Genomic DNA, 23,301 nt, shown 5'->3' on the forward strand with positions numbered 1-23,301 from the left:
GGCAAACACACCGTGGTGCTATAACAACCTCAAACTGAAGACAATGCCTGTCTGTAACAGGGACTGCCCAAAAAAACACCTCCATACAGCAGCTTACTATGCTGCCAATAAAAAGGGCGGGGACAAAGTACTCATTTGCAGAACGCTGTCTCTGCAATGCTACCACTTACGTATGCCTGCCATCTCCCTCAAGGGAAGGAGGGGGTGCATGGAAGCCTTGCTCTTCAAGGTAAACCCTTGTGTGGCCTTCCAATTTTTAACCAGGTGCACACATTAGACCTCTTCTGGGTTTCAGTGATCCCTTCGAGTTATAAACAGGGAGCCACTCTGTCCCAGGGAGCTTCTGATTTAGTTAAATTGGGGGAGATCTTCATCAAAGTCCAGAAGACGTGGTTCATTCGGGAAAGGAAGGTAGACCAAGGACAAGAAGCCACGACCCCGGAGGCGCCTGGGTAGCTCAGGCGGTTGAGCGTCTGACTCGGTATCAGCTCAGGTCCTGATCCCACCATTAGTGAGATCAAGTCCCACACTGGGCTCTGAGCTGATAGTGCGCAGCCTGCTTGGGATTCTCTCCCTCCCTCTCTCTCTCTCTCTCAAAATAAATAAACATTTTAAAAAAGAAATAAACAAGAAGGCACCACCCTGGTCTCACTCCCTCCTCTGTTCTTGCAACAATAAACATAACACCTGCCCGGGCCTGACTCCATCCGTATGCATTAACCTGTGCTTCAAAGGGCACTTTGTTCAATGTGACTCACAGTCTGGAAGTCTTGACTGTTGCAGTTGAACCTTCAGCCAGATGCTGCCTCGCTGGCCCCAGGCTCCTGGGGGCTCCACCTCCCACAGGCGACCCCGCTCCTCCGGATGGGCCAACAGGAACTTCCTGCACACTGAGGATGTGCAAGAGTGAGCCAGGAAGGCCGGCCCCCTCTGCGTCTCAGGGGCGGGCACTTCCGGTTCCAGCCAAGGCCCCGCCCCACCCTGGCTCTGCTCTGTTTCTGCTCCAGGGGCACCAGTGTTTGGCCTCCTCAGCTGTCACCCCTCATGCTCCCACTTTCACCCAACCTATCTTAGCTGGGGCCACCATAACAAAGAACCACACATTGGGGGGCTCCAACAACAGACTTCCACTGTCTCACGTGGTGGGGGCAGGAAGTCCCACGGCCAGGCATGGGCAGAGGCTTGCAGATGGCTGCCTTCCCACAGTGGCGTCGCATGACCTTCCCTCTGCACCCATCCGTGTCCCAGGCTCCTCTTTTATAAATAAGAACCACTTCTTAAGAATCTACTGGATCAGGGCCCCACTCCTATGACCTCATTAAATTCTAATTGCCTCTTTAAAGGCCCCACCTCCACGTATAGTCACATGGAGGGTAAGCTTTCAACATAAGACTTCGGGGGACCCAATTCAGCCCTTAACATCCCCCCAACACTGTCCTCTCCTCGGGCACTGTCCCTCCTTACCCTGAGCCTCCCCAGCCCTCCTCTCCCACAGAACTTCCAGCTCATCCTCTGCAGATGCCTTGATTCCAGTCACCTCAAGGCTCAAAGACTTCTATGTCCGCATTCACAGGGTGAGAATTTTCTCCGGGCAGTGCCCCAAGCCCAGCCAAATGAGCAGCTGCTCCTGGTCCCGCAGGTGCCCATGGGGACCCCGTCGGGCCCTCCCCTAATACGTCCCAGCCGGGGGCAACAGCACAGATGGAAACCTCCAGAGGGTGAAACTAAGTATTCGGAAAGTGTAAGCCAAACTAGCAGAGTGCTAGATAGAATGTTCTGCTCTCCTATCTTGACAAATATAACTTCATAACAACAGGGAAAGCCAGTTTCAAATTTAGAATTCTTGGACTCCTTGGAGTTTTGCACCAGAATGTGGCAATACTGAGGGAGCTGCCCCCACCCCCCGACAGACGGCCCACCCGCTTCTCCTTCTACCCCAGCCCCACACACGTACACAGCAAGGGGCCTGTGAATGCAAATGTGAACACCACGCCCACACTCCACCCACATCCCACCAACGCCTGTCCCTAGGGTCTAAAGATATGCAAACTGGTGGCATGGTCCACCCTTACGTGCAGACCCAAGGATGGAGTCCACTCGGGCCCTCACGCCACTGGCAGGAATCCAGGGGTCCTGGTAAGTCAGCTTAGAAGGAGTGGTCTGGACCCAGGAAGGACGATACTCTTGGGCCCAAGACTCCTCACACCACGGAGAGAAATGCAGCTGCAAGAGGGCTTTAAAGCATAGGGCTCTGGCCTGTCCTTTGAATGCAAGAAGGAATCCTACCGGTCATGGGGCGCCTGGGTGGCTCAGTCAATTAAGTGTCTGACTTCAGCTCAGGTCATGATCTCACGGTCCGTGAGTTTGAGCCCCACGTCGGGCTCTGTGCTGACAGCTCGGAGCCTGGAGCCTGCTTCAGATTCTGTCTCCCTCTCTCTCTGCCCCTCCCCCACTCGTTCACTGTCTCTCTGTCTCCCAAAAATAAAAACATTAAAAAAAAAAAAAAAAGCCAGTCAGTAAAGTGTGCAGGTGGCACACACCTGAACCCAGTCCTGAACCTCCAGCTGCTTCTTTCTCCACGTTCTACCTGTTCACATAAATGCCCAGGTACAGTCAGGGGTGACGTAAAAGCCTGAGGCCCCAACATCCTCAGCTGGGCAGCTCAAACCCCCAAGACACGACGCGTGCTTCAGAATCAGCACGTTCTTATTTTCTTTCTCTATGGGGCAGAGATAGAAAAGGGAAAAGCAGGGGGGTGCCTGGGTGACTCAGTCGGTTAGGCATCCAACTTCAGCTCAGGTCATGATCTCAGAGTTTGTGGGCTTGAGCCCCGCGTCAGGATCTGCGCTGACAACTCAGCCTGGAGCTTGCTTTGGACTCTGTGTCTCCCTCTCTCTCTCTGCCCCTCCCCCACTTGCATTCTCCATCTCTCAAAAATAAATAAACATTTAAAAAAAGAAAGAAAGAAAAAGGAGAGCAGGGATCCACAAGACCCTGCAAGGGTACCTGCAGTGCTGGCTCTGGGGCGCCCTCCCCCCTCCGTGGAGACTGATACTTCCCTAGGGAAACCTGAGGTGGCCACATTGAGAGGCCAATGCACTCAAACCAAGGTCTCCGAGCTGACGCAAAAATTAGGAGAGAGAGAGGACAGGCATGTGGTTCTGGAACTTTGCAACACCTCAAAGTGAGCAACACAGTACAGGAATCCTGGAATGCTCTTTGCAGAAATTCAAGGCTCTTCAGAGTTTAATTATAGACCATGAGTTTGGAAATATAAAGAAATGACTAAACCTACTTGAAAATATGTTTTCACCTGCTTTTCTTAGGACTTTAGAGCAACAGAACTTTCCTTACCTTCCCTACGTTTTCTCTCTTATCTCTTGATCTCCCCACACAATAACGGTACTGGAAACTCAGTACTAAGGGCCCCAAAACATCTGTATGACAAGAAGTGAAACAGTACCCAGGGTGGAAGGGGTGTACTTCACAGCAGGGGTGTGGGGAACCTAGAGAGATGCTCACCAGAACCTGCCCCCCTTACGTACTTGGAACGTAATGTTTAACACCAGGGTTTGTTTCATTTCCTCTGAAAAAAATACACATATAAGGATTTCTCTTCCAGAACGTGAAAAGGGATTGTGACAGCTCATTTTAAGTGTCAACTTGACTGAGCCAGGGGGTGCCCAGATATTTGGTCAGACATTATTCGGGGTGTGTCCGTGAAGGTGTTTGGGATGAGATGAACATTTGAATCAACAGACTGAGTAAAGCAGATTGCCTTCCCTCATGTGGGTGGGCCTCATCCAATCAGTTGAAGGCCTGAATACAGAGGGAAAAGGCTGACCCTCCCACAAGTAAGAGGGAACTCCTGCCTGTCTGGTGAGCTGGGACATGGGTCTTTTGCTGCCTTTGGATTTGACCCAAAAACTTTTTGTTGGCTTTTCTTGGGTCTGGAGCCTGGCAGAATTTGCACCGTTATGACACCATTGGCTGTCCTGAGTCTCCAGCTTGCTAACTGCAGATCTTGGGAGTCTCAGTCTCCACACCATGTGAGCCAATTCCTTATAATAAATCTCTCTCTCTCTCTCGTGTGTGTGTGTGTGTGTGTGTGTGTGTGTGTGTGTGTGTGTATACCCTATTGGTTCTGTTTCTCTGGAGAACCTTGACCAGTACAGGGACTCAGTAGGGTAAGAATGGAAGAAGGGGACTGTCTTCTGCAGCAAGAGCTACGAGGTACTTGGGGGCTCAGTGCAGTCAGAGCTTGCCTTTGCACTCCAGCTGCCCTCCCAGACAAAGCTCCTGGGCTCCCTTTCAGCGTCTAGCTGAAAGGACTAAGTCATGGGCTCTAAGCATCAAGTGAAACCACAAAGGCCCTCTGAGCGCCCAGCAGGTGCACTTCTCTGGATTCTGCTTCTCTCTGACGCCATGTTTTTTATTATTTCTAAATCCAGTTATTTGTAGGGCTGGAAAAGTCTCCCCCCCACCCCCCAGTGCCACAGCATAAAGTTTCATCTGTGCTGAAGCAATGGGAGATTTCTCAGGAGGAAGAGAAAACCCACACGCAGAGTGTCAAGGAACCTGCCTCCCCGGAACCACCTAGAACTCACGTGTTATCCATCACCGTTGCCCATACGTTTCCGCCTGACACAAAGCGGGTTTACCTTTGAACATGGCGGGAGAAATCGGCCAACTGACGCCCAGAGCCTCGTCCTCACGGAACGTCTCACAGAAGTCCTGCAGCATGGCTGTGCCCAGGCCCTGGCGGCGGTAAGTCCTCCTGACAAACACGGTGTCGAAGACGGGAAGCAGGTAGCATGCACCCGGGCCATCACCACACAGGCTTCCTGCAGGGAAAGGAAGAGACAGGCGCCGTCCCAGGCTTGCACCAAGCTGCCAGGACCCTGCGCGACTCCCACACAGCTGGGTCACTGGTACCACCTAGAAGGGCTCACATCACTAAGACAAAAGAGCAGATCATCCCAAACCACCAGTTCTCCAGCCGACTGACCAGCCCACATGTTATTGATCACGAGGAGTGCAGCCCCCAGACTATTGTACCAAAATGAAAAGCAAACGCAGGTGCATGTGCCATTCACGCACCCAAGACCCTCAGATGCTGCCCACACTGTGCAGAGTTCACAGAGACACTGGAAGCCAATGAGGGGCATCTGGACATCAAGGTTTTCCATGAACCCAAGGGATATGGGCTGGGAGACCCACCCAACACATCTCTAGGGCATGGACTTGTTTCAGTAACTCTAACAAGCAGTCATCGTGTCCAGTTAAGACAGAGTGCATTTAGGGGCACCTGGGTGGCTCAGTCGGTTAAGCATCCAACTTCGGCTCAGGTCATGATCTCACGGTCTGTGAGTTCGAGCCCCACGTCGGGCTCTGTGCTGACAATTCAGAGCCTGGAGCCTGCTTCAGATTCTGTGTCTCCCTCTCTCTCTATTCCTCCCCTGCTTGCTCTCTCTCTCTCTTAAAAATAAAGATTAAAAAAAAAAAAAGACAATGTGCATTTACCCCAAGCAGACTAAGTCCTGCCTCCCCTACAACATCAGTGACCTTGCTATAGCAGAGCAAGAGGGGCCACAGTTGGCACCCTTCCCACCTTTCCACCCTGAACTGAACTTCACTGCAACCAGCACCAATACCAGCACAGTTGCTGTTTCTGCAGAAGGCACTTGGCCTTGGCCTTGGCCTTGCAAGTTCACCTGCATTGTCACCCTAACCAGAAAATCAATGCTCCACGGAGCCTACTACATCACCTGTCTTACTTCCAAACGTACAGATGCCTGCACCCTAGATGCACGAAAACCCAGGAAAAGAAGTATGGAGCATATTCAGCTCCTATTGGAAGAAGTTTTTGTCCCTGTCAAGAATCAGACGGTGGGTAATTTCCCAAGCGAAAAAACTGACTCCGATTCTGATCAGCCGGACTGAGTTGCAGGGATACATGCTACTGTAGTGAACTGCCTGCAAAAAATGAGCACAATTATTCCCCTTCCTATATCCACATCACATTACATGTGATTCTGAAGCACCACCCATCAAAAATGGGGCCTGGTTTCATGGGGTCCAGTGCCCCTCTACTATTCTTTCTCAGATCCCTGCTACTCACTCTAAGAACACAACTGGACTAGGCTGCCACCACAACAGAAACATGGCCTGGGCACCCTTGTGGTCCCAGCAAACATCTAGCCAGTCCCACGGAGCAGAGCCACCTATACCACCCATCTCACCCAGCTGAGCCTCAGCAAAACTATCCAAAAGAATGGGGAGCTGAACAGTTGATTTTGTGCCAAAAATGAATGAAGAAGTAATCTGAGGCCAGTGATCAACACCACCCAATTCACTTGGGATGGTTAAGTATAAAGTATTTGAATTTCACCCTCAATATTCCTGAAATGACAGTACAAACTTAGGTTGGAATTCTGCAGTTGCCAACTTTTATATTGAGGAGAACAACATTCCCCAAATGGTAGTCTTCCAAAGCTGAGAAACATTAAAATTACATAAAGATACAATTCCTTTAAAAAAAAAAAAAAAAAAAAAAGAGTCAAGGGTTGCCTGGGTGGCTCAGTCGGTTGGGCGTCTGACTTCGGCTCAGGTCATGATCTCACAGTTCGTGAGTTCGAACCCCACGTCGGGCTCTGTGCTGACAGCTCAGAGCCTGGAGCCTGCTTCGGATTCTGTGTCTCATTCTCTCTCTGCCTCTCGCCACTTGTGCTCTGTCTCTCTCTGTCTCTCAAAAATAAATAAATGTAAAAACAATTAAAAAAAAAAGAGTCAATATTGGGGCGCCTGGGTGGCTCAGTCAGTTGAGCCTCCGACTTCGGCTCAGGTCACGATCTCACGGTCTGTGAGTTCGAGCCCCGCAATGGGCTCTGTGCTGACAGCTCAGAGCCCGGAGCCTGCTTCAGATTCTGTGTCTCCCTCTCTCTCTTCCCCTCCCCTGCTCATGCTCTGTCTCTCTCTGTCCCAAAAATAAAAACATTAAAAAAAAAAAAGAGTCAATATTTAGGGGTATATTTAATAAAAGGAACATAAGCCTTGAATACTGAAAAACTACAAAACATGGTTAAGGGAAATTAAAGAAAAGGTAATAAGTGGAGAAATACCATGTTCATGGATTGGATGACTCAATACTGTTAAGATGGCAGTTCTTCCCAAACTGATCTGTAAGTTCAACACCAGTCCTATCAAAATCCCAGCAGGCATTTTTGTGGACATTGGCAAGCTGATACTGAAACTGACACGAAATGCAAAGTCTCTACAATAAGCAACCCAGTTTTGAAAAAGAGCAAAGTTGGAGATTTTACACTACCCAATTTCAAGGTTTCTTATAAAATCAAGGCAATCAAGTCAGTGGGATACAGGTGTAAGGACAGGCATGTGTATCAATGGAACAGAAATGAGTCAAGAAATAAATTCTTATACTTTTAATTTCAACGATGTTGCCCTTTTCCAATGAGAAGACAGTCTTTTCAACAAATTGTGGTGGTATGACTGGATGTCAATAAGCCAAGAACAAAAAAAACAAACAACAACAAAAAAAAAAAAAAACAGGAAGAAGAAGCTGGAACACAACAGCCAGTCCAGAATTAGACCCACACAAATATAGTCAACTGATCTTTGACAAAGGAGCAAAGTAAAGTCAGTGAAGAAAGGACAGTCTCAATAAGTGACACCGGACAACTGGATATCCACATGGAAAAAAAAAAAAAAACAATCTAGACACACACCTTAAATACTTCAAAATTTTTAACTTAAAATGAATCACAGCATAAATGTAAAATGCAAAACTACAAAACTCCTAGAAAATACACAAGAGAATATCCAGATGACCTTGGGTTTTGTAACATATTTTTTACATACAACACGAAAGGCATGATCCAGGAGAGAAAAAATTGGCAAGCTGAATTTCCTTAAAATTAAAATTTGCTGGGGCACCGGCGTGGCTCCGTTGGTTAAGCATCCGACTCTTGATTTCAGCCCAGGTCATGATCTCATGGTTTGTGAGTTCGAGCCCCGCATCAGGCTCTCTAGTGTCAGTGCTGAGTCTGCTTCAGATCCTCTGTCTCACTCTCTCTCTGCCCCTCTCCCACTCTCACTCTCCCTCTCTCAAAAATAAATAGTGCACTTATTTAAAAAAATAAAATAAAATTTGCTGCTCAAATTTTTGACATGTGAAAGACGATGTCAAAAGAATGAAAAGACAAGGCACAAACTGGGAAAAAATATTTGCAAAAAGGCACATTGTCTGATAAAGGACTGTTATCCAAAATATATGAAGAGCTTTTAAAACTCAACAATAAGAAAACAAACAACGTGATTTAAAAGTGAGCCAAAAATCTTAATAGACACCTCATCAACAAAGCTATTACATATGACAGGTAAGGATATCAAAAGATGCTCCACATCATATGTCATCAGGCAAATGCGAATTAAAACAATGAGATATCACTGCACACCTACCAGAATGGCCAAAACCCAAAACACGGTCAACACCAAATGCTGCTAAGGATGTGGAGCAATGGGAACTCTCATTCGTTGCTGGTGGGAATGCAAAATGGTACAGCAACCCTGGATGAGTTTGGTGGTTTTACAAAAGCAAACAGAACTTGTTCCATACGATCCTTCAATTGTGCCCCTTGATATTTATCTGAAGGAGTTGAGAACCTGCACATGAACTTCATGGCACCTATATTCATAATGGCCAAAAACTGGAAGCAACCAAGATATCCTTCAATATGTGAATGGACAAATAAACTATGGCACATCCAGATAATGGAATATGATTCCATGCCGAAAAGAAATAAGCTATCAAGCAAAAAAAAAAAAAAGACATGGGGAAACCTTAAGGCATATTACTTAAGGAAAAGTCCCAATCTGAAAAAGTCTACATACTGTACAATTACACCAGTTATATGACATTCTGGAAAAAGCAACACTATGAAGGCAGCAAAAAGATCAGTGGTTGTTAAGAGGCTGTGGGGAGGGAGCAATGAATAGGGGGAGCATGGGGGTTTTCAGGGCAATGACGCTTGTACGACGCTACAAGGATAGAGAAACGTCCTTCTGCATTTGTCAAAACCCATAGAATATACAACATAAGGAATGAACACTAATGTAAACTATGGGCTTTAGTTAATAATAACGTATTCTTATGAACTGAACGGCGTCTCTTACATTGAAGCCCAACCCCGAGTACCTCAGAATGTGACTGTATCTGGAGACACAGACTTTACGAGATAATGAAGTTGGGGCACCTGGGTGCCTCGGTCAGTTAAGCATCCAACTTCAGCTCAGGTCATGATCTCACAGTTCATGAGTTCGAGCCCCGCCTTGGGCTCTATGCTGACAGCTCAGAGCCTGGAGCCTGCTTTGAATTCTGTGTCTCCCTCTCTCTCTGCTCTTCCCCACTCATGCTCTGTCTCTCTCTCCTTCAAAAACAAATAAAAACATTAAAAAAAACTTTTTAAAGAGGTCATTACCTCTTAAAGTTAAAGCAAGGTCTTTTGAGTGAGCTCTCATCCAATTTGACCGGCGTCTTTATAAGAAGAGGAAATTTGGACACGCAGAGAGATGTGCACACATAGAGGAATGACCTTGTGAGGACACAGCAAGGAAATGGCCACCTCAAGCTAAGGTGGGAGGCTTCAGAAGAAACCAAACCTGCCAACACCTTGATCTTGGACTTCCAGCCTCAAGAACTGTGAGAAAATTACTTTCTATTGTTTGAGCCACCCAGTCTGTGGTATTTGGTTATGGCAGTCTAGCCAACTAATACGTGCACCAATATTAGCTTATGAATTGTAACCAATGCATCACAATATGTTAATAATAGAGGAAGTGTGTGTGTGTGTGTGTGTGTGTGTGTGTGTGTGTGTGTGTGGAGGAGGGTGGGGGATATGGGAGAACTCTGTACTTTCTCAATTTTCCTGTAAACCTAAAACTGCTCTTAAAAAAAGCCTATTAATGTTTTTAATGTACTAGGTATTTTTAAAAATTAAGTTGGACGCTTACCTCATATCACAAAAATTAATTCAAGATGGATCTAGGCATAAATATAAGTTAAAACTATACAGCTTCAGGGGTGCCTGCGTGGCTCAGTTGGTTAAGCATCCAACTCGGTTTCAGCTCAGGTCATGATCTCACATTTTGTGGGATCGAGCCCCATGTCAGCACGGAGCTTGCTTGGGATTTTCGCCCTGTCTCTCTGTCCCTCCCCTGCTCACTCATTCTCTCTCTCTCTCTCTCTTAAAATAAATAAATAAACTTTAAAAAACTATAAAGCTTTCAAAAGAAAATAATAAAGAAAATCATCACAGAGTTCTGAGGGAGCCAGAGAGTTCTTAAATTCAATACCAGAAGCACAATCAATTGACAAATCTGATTTCATCGAAATTCACTTTTGTACTTCAAAGGAAACTGTAGGGAAGTGTTTACGAATCACATTTCTGATAAAAAAAAAAAAAGACATATCCAGACTATATAAAGAACAGTTATAATTCAACAAAAAGAAAACAACCAATTAAAAATGGACACATGAAACACTACAGTTTCAGGGATCATTTAAGTCTCTCAGAACATGCAGAGTAGCCTTGATCAGTGACAACCAAGGAAATTATTTGCTGAGAACACTTGCATTTGGTTTAGGACTTCAGATCGGTGGCCATTTGCTGGAGAGTACAAGGAAAACATTGAATTCCTAAAGCTACTTAGAATCAGATGCCTTTATGTTCAGGGATAGGTAACTCTTACCTAACCGAGTTGAATGTTTGTTTCAGTGCCATATGGAATAACGACTCTCAGTGGCTTTCCCCCCTCCCCCATTTTTTTTTTCTGGAAACATGTGAGACACAATGTCTGCTGTTCCCAGCTATCTTTCTTGGCTCCTTTTGGTCATTCTCTCAATGTGCATTAAGTTCTTCTATCAACCACCATTAACGTCTGGTACATCAACACTAAAAACTGATCACTGTAGAAAGGAAAAACCCGTTGCAAGTTTAACCTTAACATGTTTGAAAGTCTGAAAGCAGAACTTGCCTTGTAAGTTAAGTAAGTGAGTAAATAAATAAATAAATAAGTAAGAACGGACTGATGATCTGAATAGACACTTCTTCAAAGAAGACAAATGGTTACCAATCAGGGGAAAGATACTCAACATCATTAGCCATTAGGAAAATGAAAATGAAAACCACAATGAAATGCTACTTTTGACCTACCATAAAAATGGCTATAATCAAAAAGACAAGCAATAATAAGTGGTGACAAGATGTGGAGAAATTGAAACTGTCACATAATGCGGATGGGAATGTATAATGGTAAGGCCACTTGGTCAAATAATTTGACAGTTTCTTAAAGTTAAACATACGCTTATCAAATGAACCACCAATTCTATTCCTGGGAACCTAATACATGCTACAATTTGGATGAACCTCAAAAACATTAAGTAAAAGAAGCCAGACACAAAAGACCACACATTGTATCATTCCATCTAGATGAAATGTCCAGGAAACACAAATTGATGGAGACGGAGAGCAGATAGGGGATTGCCTAGAGCTGGGATGGAAACACAGATTGACAGTAAACAGGCTACTTTCTGGGGTAATGGAAATATCCAAAATCTGGATGGTGGTGATGGTTACACAACTCTCTAAATTTTTTAGAAATCACTTACCATTGGCAAATTTTACGGGGTGTAAAAGTATCCATCTATGAAACTGATGTTTAAAAGATACAATGATAGGCACCTGGGTGGTTCAGTCGGTTAAGCATCCAACTTCAGCTCAGGTCATGATCTCATGGTTCATAGGCTCGAGCCCCACATCAGGCTCTGTGCTGACAGCTCAGAGCCTGGAGCCTGCTTCGGATTCTGTCTCCCTCTCTCTCTTCCCCTCCCCTGCTCGTGGTCTGTCTCACTCTCTCAAAAATAAATTAACATTAAAAACATTAAAAAAATAAAAAATAAAAGATACAATGAATTGTATTTAAAATTATATGGAGTTACATGAAAAGGATACAATCAAGTGTAGAAAGAGAAAAACAGTAACCTTACAGTGGAGAAACCCATCAGATACCCCCTTCAGTGATCAAGGTGAACATCGCCAACAGTAATGTAGGTATCATGTGCCTTCATGTTTGATGTGAGCATGTGAGGACAAGGACACTTCACTTTCCCCCAAACTCATATCCTAGGATAATCATGCGAAAATATCAGACAGACCTAAGTTAAGGAACATTCCACAAATCCCCTGACCAGTACTCCTCAAATGTGTGCAGGTCATGAAAGACAAGGAGACCCAAGAAATGGTTACAGATTAAAGGAGGAAACTAAGGAGGTACGAAAAATATAGGCAAGGTGGTATCCTGGATCAGACCCCATAAGAGAAAAAGGACATTGCTGAAAAATTAACCAATGTAAAAAAAAAAATTAACCAACGTTAATTTCTTAGTATTCATCCCTATACTGTGGTTACTGTGGTTACATAAGATGTTACCAGCAAGGGGACGTAGGAAAAGGGTATTTAATAGGAACTCTCTGAACTATCTTTACAACTCTTCCATAAATCTAAAATTATTTCAAAATGAAAAGCTGGGGGAGACTAGGGGGCAGAAGAAACAAAAGCACTCCAACAGCTCTTTCTAAAGGCCAATCACACCTTCAAGCCAGTCAAATAAAATCTTTCTTCTAACATCAATTCCCAAAGCCAAAGAATTGGCTTGGCTTGGCTTGGCTTGGCTTGGCTTGGCTTGGCTTGGCATGGGGCACAGGCAATGAGCTTGCTGTAGGCCAATGAACTCTCCACTCATAATCAGAGTATGAAGTCCAAGGAAATCATGCCACATAACATGGAATGGTTGGTAAGAACCCCAGCAGTGATTTTATTCATTCTACCCATTTTACAGACATGACAGCTAACAGGGTCAAGAAAGGTGAACACACACACACACACACACACACACACACACAAAGGGCTTGGCTCCTTTCTGTCAGTAACAATTGCCCAACTACCTCTCCTCAGCTCACAAAGAGTCTATTGATCCCACAGCAAATTCAGACCAACCCACACCACCAAAGTAACTGATGGCAGAACAGAGTCAAGAACCAAGACCTCTGGTGTCCCCTTCCTTCCTTCTGGCTGCTCCATGTCCAAAACTGCCTTCAATGGCTACACAAGTTGTCTATACCTAACAACACTTAGAAGAGTAAAGCATATTCCAGATGGGCACTGTTCAAAATTGGAATAAAGATGCTCTCTCTCAGGCAAGTTTAAATATCCAGAAAGGTCTTTTACCTGAGGATAACTGGTCCTGAAAAAAAAGGTCATGGGAACATATCCATTGAGTCCACAATTCATAGTAAATGGTGGGAGTAACAAAACAAAACAAGACAAACAAAAAAACTATGGTAAAGCACAAACCAGTCAGAATGACCAACCCAGGGACGACCAGGTGCCTTAGTCGGCTGGGCTTCAGACTCTCGATCTCGCTTCAGGTCATGATCTCACATTTCATGGGTTCAAGCCCCATGGTGGGCTCTACGCTGACAGCATGAAGCCTGCTTGGAATTCTCTCTCCCTCTCTCTCTGTCCCTACCCCATTCATGCTCTCTCTCAAAATAAATAAGTAAACTTAAAAAAAAAAAAAAAAAAAAAAAAGAATGGCCAACCCAATTGGCTAAAATGGCAGTAGGATGAGATTATTTTAACCATAAATGCTGACAGGAAAAAAAAAAAACAAGAAAAGATGAAAATTAACAAGCCAAGCATCAGAATTTAAAAGGTTAGAAGAGAAGAGAAGAGAGACCCAAAGAAAATAAAGAGAAGGAGACAAGGAGGATAGAAATTTATAAAATAGAACACAAAAATATAACACGAACTATTTAAAAAAAAAAAAGAGTTGCTAAAGTAAGAAAAAATGAATACCCCATACATAAAGCACATCAGGAATTAAAGATATCACTATGGATGTGGCAGAAATTTCGAAGGTAAGAGAATACAATAACTATGCCAATAAACTTAAAAAGAGAGGAAAAGGACAAATTCCTAGGATAAAACAACCCACCAAAACTGACTAAAATTAAAAAAAAAAAAAAAGAAACCAGATAAACTAACTTGTCCTATGAGCATTGAAAACATGGAATCAGAAGTTTCAACCTCTCCCACACTGAACACACCAGGCCAGGTGGCTTTAACTTCTATCTTAGGTTGGTAGAACTTCTTACCAACCTTCCAGAGGAAAGCCTTCCAGAGAACAAAGAGAGAATATTCTCCAGCCTCATCTATGAGTATAGTACAACTTTTTAAGGAAAAAGAAAGAATGGCCAAGGATAGGAAAAATAACAGTAATTCTTGAACATAAAATAAAAAAGCTTAACCCAGTATTAACAAACTGAATTCAACAGGATACACAAAGTTAACTTAGATCGCTGTAAGGGGCTGGATTCTCTGCTCACCACCCTGGCTGTTCCTGAAGATATGCATGACCGGTAAGGTATCTATGATGAAACCATGACCAAGGGGCATGAACTAACACTGCACATAATGATGACTTTACCTTCAACAGCCTGGGAGGACCTGAAGAAGATACCTCTGAGAGAAGGAGACAAAACCTAACAGACTGAACGATGTGAAGCCAACAGACTGTCCACTAAAAATACACACCCAACAAAACACAGAAAAAAGACCAGGAGGGTTACTTCACAAAGACAGGAGTGAATTCTTGGAATACCTAAGACAGAATTCACAGATGGTGCACCATGGGCAAATGATAGCAACAGGCAGCCAGAAAGTAATGGAAGAAACTGTATCTGCTTCAAAGAGAGAGATTTGTCAGAAGGAAGATATAACAGGCAGGTGGCAAGACAACAGTCACAGCGTATCCCCACTGCCGGCTGTTTTTGAGAACTGAGATCTGGGCACCAGGAAAGTAATGATGTGGGGCCGCAAGGCACAAAATAACCAAGTGCCTGGCCAAAAGCAATGCTGCTCTTGGTGCATTTCCTTTTGCAAAGTAGCATTTGTGGGGGCTATGAAGCATCTGCCCAGGTCTGTCCTGTTAAACATAAGAAAATCTGTATCCGGGGAGCCTGGGTAGCTCAGCTGGTTAAGCATCCAACTTTGGCTCAGGTCATGATCTCACAGTTCATGAGTTCGAGCCCCATGTCTGGCTTTTCACTGACAGTGCAGAGCCTGCTTGGGATTCTCGCTCCTTCTCTCTCTCTCTCTCTCTCTGCCCCTCCCCCACTCTCTGTCTCCCTCTCTCTCAAAATAAATAAATTTTTAAATAAAAAAATAGATAAATAAACTTAAAAAAAATCTGTATCAGTAATTCGCCTCCTTTATAGATTACAGGAGAAAGAACCACTCCAGTTCAACATTACGCTGGACCCTGCACATTATCCATTCCATATGGCATAAAATACAGAAAAATGATAAAAGCAAAAGAAACTACCGAGAAATTATAAAACTAAGAGGGAAAGTTTCGCAAGGTCAGCGGACGGACGTAAGACCAACACGTAAGATGGAGGTGGCATTTCTATCTACGAACAACAATCAGAAAATAGGCTTTAAAATAAGATGATATTTTGTAGCCACAGGATCAGCAACCACAACAAACCTGGACAATACCAATGCTGATAAAGACGTGAAGAAACAAAAACTTTTTGCAGGTGACGGCATACATGCGTACAGCCATTCTGGAAGACAGCTATGCGCCCCGTGGGGAAGCGTAGGGTATGACTCACCTACAGCTAGCAGTTCCTCTCGTAGGTATACACCCTCAAGCAGCGTTGATCGAATATTTTCTCATTATCACCAACCTAACGAGCCTTCAAAGACATTTCCTCCTAATCGCCAACCCCCCCCCCCCCACCAAATTAAATACCAAGGAATAAGGCTTTGTTGGGTTGAGGTTTGGAGAGCCACAGACCATTGTATTAGCTATGATTCTTTTGCTCCCCAAGAAAGAATGGTTTAGCTTGTTGGGGGCAATACCAACCCACTGAGAATGCATGCCTTGGATGAGTGGTTCTAAAACCTCAGAGGGTCGATGGGATCACTTGGAGGGCTTGTTAAGACAGACTGCTGGGCCCCACTCCACCATCCGGGTTTCTGATGCAGCAGGTCTTGGACGGAGCCTGAGGGTTCCTGGAGCCCATAACAGATGAGCAGCGCAAACCGGGTGCTGGAGCATGCCATCTGTTACGCATGATCCTCTGTGCAGTAATGGAGGGCTGCCTGGTGGTCTTGACCGGAAGTATCCAGGCCAGACTAAGCCTTCATAAACAGGATGGATTATGATGGGGTGTCTACCCAACCCACAGTCCTTTAAAACGGCCCCTGCCCCAGCCTCAGTTAAGGAACGAAGGCTAGGTGGCCATATCTAGACCACGAAAGCCAGTCCACCCATCCACAGTCAGTTGAGAGGAGAGGTGGACCCATGGTCCACAAGAAACCAATCCACAGGCCAGCTGGACCAATCTGATTCTTTTGAGGGAACTTAAAATAAAGTAAAACTAGGACTACAATAGATCTTGGCCCTTTAAGGCAGTACAGGAAGAGGCCCAGTGGGCATCATGGCAAACTCAAGTCAAGGTTACGAGGAAGAAGGAGGGGCGCCGAGGTGACTCAGTTAAGCGTCCAACTCTTGATTTTGGTAAAGGTCATGATCTCACAGTTCATGAGTTTGAGCCCCACAACGGGCTCTGCACTGACAGTGTGGAGCTTGCTTGGGATTCTCTCTCTCTCTCTCTCTCTCTCTCTCTCTCTCTGCCCCTCCTCTCTCTCTAAACAAATAAATTTTAAAAAGTTAAAAAGAGGAAGCAGGAGACGTAAGTGTGTGAAGGAAGCTGTTTGCAAGGATAAACGTGCAGCAGCCGCTGATACACATCCCAGCATGAGAAGGCAGGCTGTGTCCCGTGCTCTTCCCTGCAGACTCCAACACCCCATCTTCAGGCGCACGAGGGGACCCCCATTCCTCACAACAGCAGCCCGTGTCTCATCGGGCAGCAGCGTCAGTACCTGGACCAACACCACGCTCTCGCCACGCACGCCACTTTGGCTACTTATGATTCCGCCGAAGTCCAGAAGATGGCACGAGGGGGTCCTGCCTGATGACACAACCCCGCAGGAGGTGCCTGGGGCACTGGGCGTCTGGGGGAGGGGGAAGGGAAGAAGCCCCACCCCCCTGCCCCCCTGCGAGGAGCAGGGCAGCCGAGGCCACTTCGTGGCCTCGCTGCCGTCCCCCATGCCTGTCTGGATTGCAAATCACCTAATTTAATGCTTTTAAGTGCCGCTCCTGGTTTTATGATTTGCATTAGCGTCGGGCTTTCAGGAATCTGAAATATAAAGCTGTTCTTTTCAGATTTTTATACAAAAGCAAAATACTTCCCAGCTCGGCCTTAAATTGGCCAGCTCTCCACTTACAGTCTGGTATTTTCTTCCCTTGAATGCTAACAGTCTTGTGGACTAGTGGTTTGAGAACAGAAGTTAAAGTAAAACCTCATTAGTTTTGATTATCTGGGGCTGGGGGAGAATTTCGACATAAAATAGTGAAATGGCTGAAGTGTCAATATTTCTTAAGAAAGGCAATCACTGAACGGCCAAATGAAGGGAGAAATTCAAACCAGCCTGTAAAGAAAATGGTCCCAAAGAGAGGTCTACCTGAAAAGATCTCATTCGGTCTGTACAAAGGCACTTGTTTCAAACTGAATGTGCTCCTCAGCAATACAGAGGCACAAACTACTGATCTACACATGGACTTGGATGAATCTCAAAGCCATTATGCTGAGTGAAAACAGTCTCAAAATTTTATAAACTATATGATTCCATTATGTGACATTCTAGAAAAGACAATACGATAGTGATGGAGAACAAAGCAGTGGTTGCTGGGATTTCCTGTGGTGGCAGGGAGGGTAGCGGATGACTACGGATAACATGAAAGAGGTTTTGAGGGATGGTGGATTTTATTCTGTATTTTTTTTCTTTTTGAGAGAGAGAGAGAGAGAGAGAGAGAGAGAGACAGCGGGAGGGTACAAGCAGGGGAGGGGCAGAGGGAGAGGGAGGGAGAGAATCGTAAGCAGGCTTCATACTCAGCATGGAGTGTAACGCAGGGCTCAATGTCACAACTGTGAGATCATGACCTGAGCCAAAATCAAGAGTCATATGCTTAACCGACTGCGCCACCCAGCTGTCCCATTCTGTATTTGAATTATGGTTGTAGTTACATGAATCTATACATAAGTCAAAATTCATAGAACTGTAAAGCCAAAAAAAGGGTCAATTTTATTGTCTGATAAATTTTTTAAATACTTAAAAGTATGTGCCAAGAATGTGCCTAGAAACAATGCATACTTTTTTTTAATGTTCATTTATTTTGGAGAGAAACAGAGACAGAGACAGAGAGTAGGGGAGGGGCAGAGAGAGAGGGAGATACAGAATCTGAAGCAGGCTCCAGGCTCTGAGCTGTCAGTACAGAGCCCAACGCGGGGCTGGAACCCACAAACCTCAAGATCGTGACCTGAGCCGAAGGCAGATGCTTAACCAAAGTCAGATGCTTAAATAGGTGAACCCTGGCCCCTGTGATCCAACTGATGCAATGAATCTGCACACTTTCTCTTCCTCTCAGAATGAAATCATACACTGAAGCCCAGTTTGAGCTAAATTAACAGATATTCTGAATCCAAAGGATCGAATCTCATGAAGAGACATTGTAGCGGTACAAAGTTGAGAAGGATGCCATGTGCTATGCCCATACCCTAAGCACCAACACGAAAACCATACATAATGCCACACGACAAGCACCGAAGACAAAGCCGAGACTGACGAAACAACCGTTCTGAACTTGTGACTACAAACTCCTCCTGTAGTCTGCTACTCCACATGTATCTGCCAGTGATTTTTCGTAAATCACGTGTGCAAATAATAAAGCACAATAAAATAGATCTATTCCCTTTCTGAATTATGGGGGTTTTTGGCCTACTTGGATGCTGCTGGTATCAATCATTTCTTAATTTATCAAAATAAATCCCTCTCTCAGATTATAGAAAGACATGGGAAAGATAGGAAAAAAAATTCTATGATCCATACCTGAACAGAGTCCCCAGCAGATAACGGTGGTGGAATGAAATGCTCATGCAAATCCCCACATGTAATAACTGTTTAAGAAATGTATTTAAGAAATCATTGAAAGATACCACAGGGCACCCAAAAGCACATAGGGGCCAGAGGAAAATTTAATTTCAGGAAATTGTGACTGGGATAGGGAAGACCTATGAGTTTGCAGCTTCCTGGCCATGAGTAACTCAACCCCCAATGCTACAGAAAACAGTGGTGGAAAAAGCTGAAATGCTACCAGCTAAAGTGTCAGAGATCAGATTTGGAATTAGGAAAGCAGTTGGGAATTTATTTTATTATTTTTTTTAATGTTTATTTTTTTAAAGAGACAGAGAGTAGGAGCGGGGGAGGAAGAGAGAGAGAAGGGGACAGAGGATCTGAAGCAGGCTGTGTGCTGACAGCAGAGAGCCTGATGCAGGGCTCAAACCCACAAACAGTGAGATCATGACCTGAGCCATAGGCAGCCACTTAACCGACTGAGCCACCCAGGTGCCCCTGAAAGCAGTTGGGAATTTAAAGGGAAAGACCTAGCAGCAGGAGAACGACAGAATGAGCTAGACTCAAATTCTGAGCAACTGCCCAAATCCTTGGCTTATAGCTGACCTACACATAAGCGAAGGAGCCCCCAGGGAACCCAACAAGAAAAAAGTCAAAAGACCAGAAAGATATTCACTTTCAAAAAAATGGAACTACACAGGATTAAATCATCTGTGAGTTTGATGCTTTTCTCAACCATAAACATTCCTCAACTGAGGCAGCTCAAGTGGCAGAGAGCTGGAGCCAAATGGGCTTGAACAGTGAAAGTACAGAGCCCCAAACCAGCAGGAGCAGGAAAAACAACAACAACAACAACAACAACAACAACAACAACAAAATACCAACAACAAAAAAAAGCAAAAAACAACAACAACAAAACCTCAGGAGAGGTAAGCTAAATCCACATCTTTGACCACCAAATCTGCAGCCACAGGGAAGATCCCTACAGGGCTAGGCTAAAGAAACAGCCACAGGAAGTCAAACAAACAGATGTTAGCAGCTGCACATCACAAAGGAGACAAAGTCTATTGTTTGAATCCAGGCAAATTGAATGACTACTAGGTCAAAAATCTAAAAATCCTGAGAAAACACACGCACACAATAGCTATAATGTTGGTATACTATAGCTGCAACATCTAATTTTCAACTAAAAATTATTCAACATGAAGAAAACAGGAAAGTGTGACCCATACTCAGGACAAAAAAAAAAAAAAAAGGCAGTCAATATAACTCACTTTAAATAGACCTAGATGTTGGATTTTGCAAAGGCCTCAAAACAGCTTTACAAATATATTCAAAGAATTAAAATAATTCAAAAAATTAAAGGGAAATATATAGAAAATCTCAACAGAGAAATGGCAACTACAAAATAATATATAAATTCTAGAGTTAAAAGTATAACTAAAAATTTTCAATGGCTCAACGACAAATTGGAGACAGCAGATGAACTTGAATATATACCAGTAGAAATTACCCAACAAAGAGAGAAAAATGTTTGAAGAAAAATGAACAAAACCTCTAAGACACAACTTATAAGACATTATAAAGTACCTCACATACATACAACTAGAACCCCAGGAAAGGAAGAATGAAAGCAGCATAAAAAACAAATTGAAGAAATAATGGCCAAAAGCTTCCAAAAGATGGTGAAAAATTAAAGATTCAAGGAACTCAACAAACCCCAAAAAGATAAACAAAAATAAAATCATTCCTAGATATACCACTGTCAAACTACAAAAAAAGCAGTCAGAGAAAAACTATGTGTTATGTATGAGGGAATAACAATAAATAACTGGATGACTTCTCACCAGAAACTATGGAAGCCAGAAGAGACTGGAAAAACATATTAAAAGCACTGAAGGAAAAAAAAAGCTTTCATTAATAATTCTATATCCAGCTAAACTATCCTTCAAATATGCCCATGAAACAAAATATATTTTCAGTAAACAAAGACTGGTTTTTTGTTGCCAACAGAACTGCACTACAACAAATTCTAAAAAAAGTACTTTAGCCTGTGGGAAAAATGACACTGGATGGCAACTGGGACCTATATTAAAAACATTTTTCTAAATGGGGCACCTGCGTGGCTCCATTGGCTGGGCGTCCGACTTCAGCTCAGGTCATGATCTTGCGGTTCGTGGGTCGAGCCCCACATCAGGCTCTGTGCTGACAGCTCAGAGCCTGGAGCCTGCTTTGGATTCTGTGTCTCCCTCCCTCTCTCTCTGCCCCTCCCCCACTCACACTTTGTCTCTGTCTCTCTCAAAAATAAATAAATGTTAAAAAAATTTTTCCTAAAGGTAAGTATGTGAGTAACTATTTTAACTATATTTTTCTTTTATTTTTTAATCTCTAAAAGATATAACTACTTTATTAAGAACTATTAATCAACATTGATAGGTTTATAAAATAAACAGATCTAATATATAACAATACTCTATGTAAATAAAATGAGGGGTAAACAAAAATACACCTTTGCAAGATTTCTATATTTTACCTGAAGTAATTCAATATTAACTCTAAGTAAATTGGGAAAAGTTTAAGACGTATATGTAATCCTGGAGCAACATCTAAAAAATTTTAAATGCAAAAATATAGAACTAGAAAGCCAACAGAGAAATTAACATGAAATACTAAAAAACATCTGATTAAAATAAAAGAAGATATAAAGGAGGGACAGAGGAACAAAAAAAAAAAACAGAAAACACAAAACAAACTGCAAAAGGCCTCAGTACAACCAAATCAATAAATAAATGTAAACGGACTAACACCCCAATCAAAACATAGACATTATTTTTCTTAGATGAAAGAGAGAAAGTGCATTCGCGCATTAGCAGTCAGGGGCAATGGGAGAGGGAGAGAGAACCTCAAGCAGGTTCCATGCTCAGCATAGAGCCAGATGTGGGCCTCCATCCCACGACCCAGGATCATGACCTGAGCCGAAATCAAGAGTGGGACCCTTAACTGACTGAGCTACCCAGGTGTCCCAAAAGCACTGGGGCACTTTTAAGACTAGATTTAAAACCAAAGAGTCAATTGTATGCTGTCAATAAAATATATGCTTCAAATAATAAAGACATAAACAGACTAAACATAAAAAGCTACAAAGAATGTATTCCATGCAAACAGTAACTATAATAAAAATGAAGTGGCTATATATTAATATCAAACAAAATAGACTTTATAATAGATATTAGTGAAGACAATGGGAACTTCAAAACAATAAGATGGTCAATACATCAGATGGGTAGAACAATTATAAATATAGATTTGACTCATAACAAAGCTTCAAAACACATAAAGTAAAAACTGATAGAACTAAAATGAGAAAAAGATTAGTTCATAATCATAAAGTCTTCAACAAACTCTGAAATTGGTAGAACTAGACAAAAAATATCAGTAACAGTGCAGAAAATCTGAATGATATTATCAATCACCTTAACCCAACTGACATTTCCAGAACACTAAACCAATACCTGCAGAATACACACATTCCTTCAAGTCCACAGGGAATGTCTACCAATATAGACCATATACTGGGCCATTACACAACTCTCAATAGTTTTTAGAATATTAAAATGTAACGGACTACATTCTCATACTGCAACAATTCAATTAGAAACCAATAAATAAATAAATACATACATACATACATACATAAATACATAAATAAAACATCTGGAATAGCCCCCAAATATCTGGAAATTAAAAACCACTTTAAAACAACTCATAAAAATGACAACGTAAACTAGAAAATATTTGAACTGAATAATAATGAAAAGTGGTAAACTGATAAGACAGACTTCATCAAACTATTAAAACATTTGCTCTTTGAAAAATACTGTTGTGCCAAAATGAAACTGTTTTCCAATACATTATCTGATAAAGAACTTACATCTATAACATGTGGAGAAACCATGAAGCTCAATAATAAGCAAATGGCCCGGTTAAAGAAATGGACTAAAATATTTAATGACTCTCATACATTGCTGCAGGCAGTATCTATATAATTATTCTAACAGAAATAGTTTTATTCTCTCTCTAAAACTAAGCTAATCAAGCAACGGCAGTTATTAAAAAAAAAAAAAAAAGATCTAAGGTGTACTTCATGAAGCAGACCATCAGGAACCCCTGTGGTACCATC

The 23,301-nt window shown here is 43.2% G+C and overlaps 1 protein-coding gene across 2 annotated transcripts in view; it reads right to left on the reverse strand.

The window, feature by feature from the left end:
* Positions 1-23,301, reverse strand: part of FAM169BP (Protein FAM169B) — a 90,045-nt gene that overhangs the window by 8,786 nt on the left and 57,958 nt on the right. The window contains exons 6-7 of one of the 2 annotated variants that reach the window (XM_019460142.2): positions 4,662-4,844; positions 759-890 (exon numbers count right to left, since the gene is read on the reverse strand). In XM_019460142.2, the coding sequence (XP_019315687.2) occupies positions 759-890; positions 4,662-4,844 (315 nt within the window). The remainder of the gene's footprint in view (positions 1-758; positions 891-4,661; positions 4,845-23,301) is intronic. The other variant, XM_019460143.2, reaches the window with a different exon arrangement.

Source organism: Panthera pardus, unplaced genomic scaffold (genome assembly GCF_024362965.1).
Source record: "Panthera pardus isolate Hobbes unplaced genomic scaffold, ASM2436296v1 HiC_scaffold_24, whole genome shotgun sequence".
Lineage (NCBI taxonomy): Eukaryota > Metazoa > Chordata > Mammalia > Carnivora > Felidae > Panthera > Panthera pardus.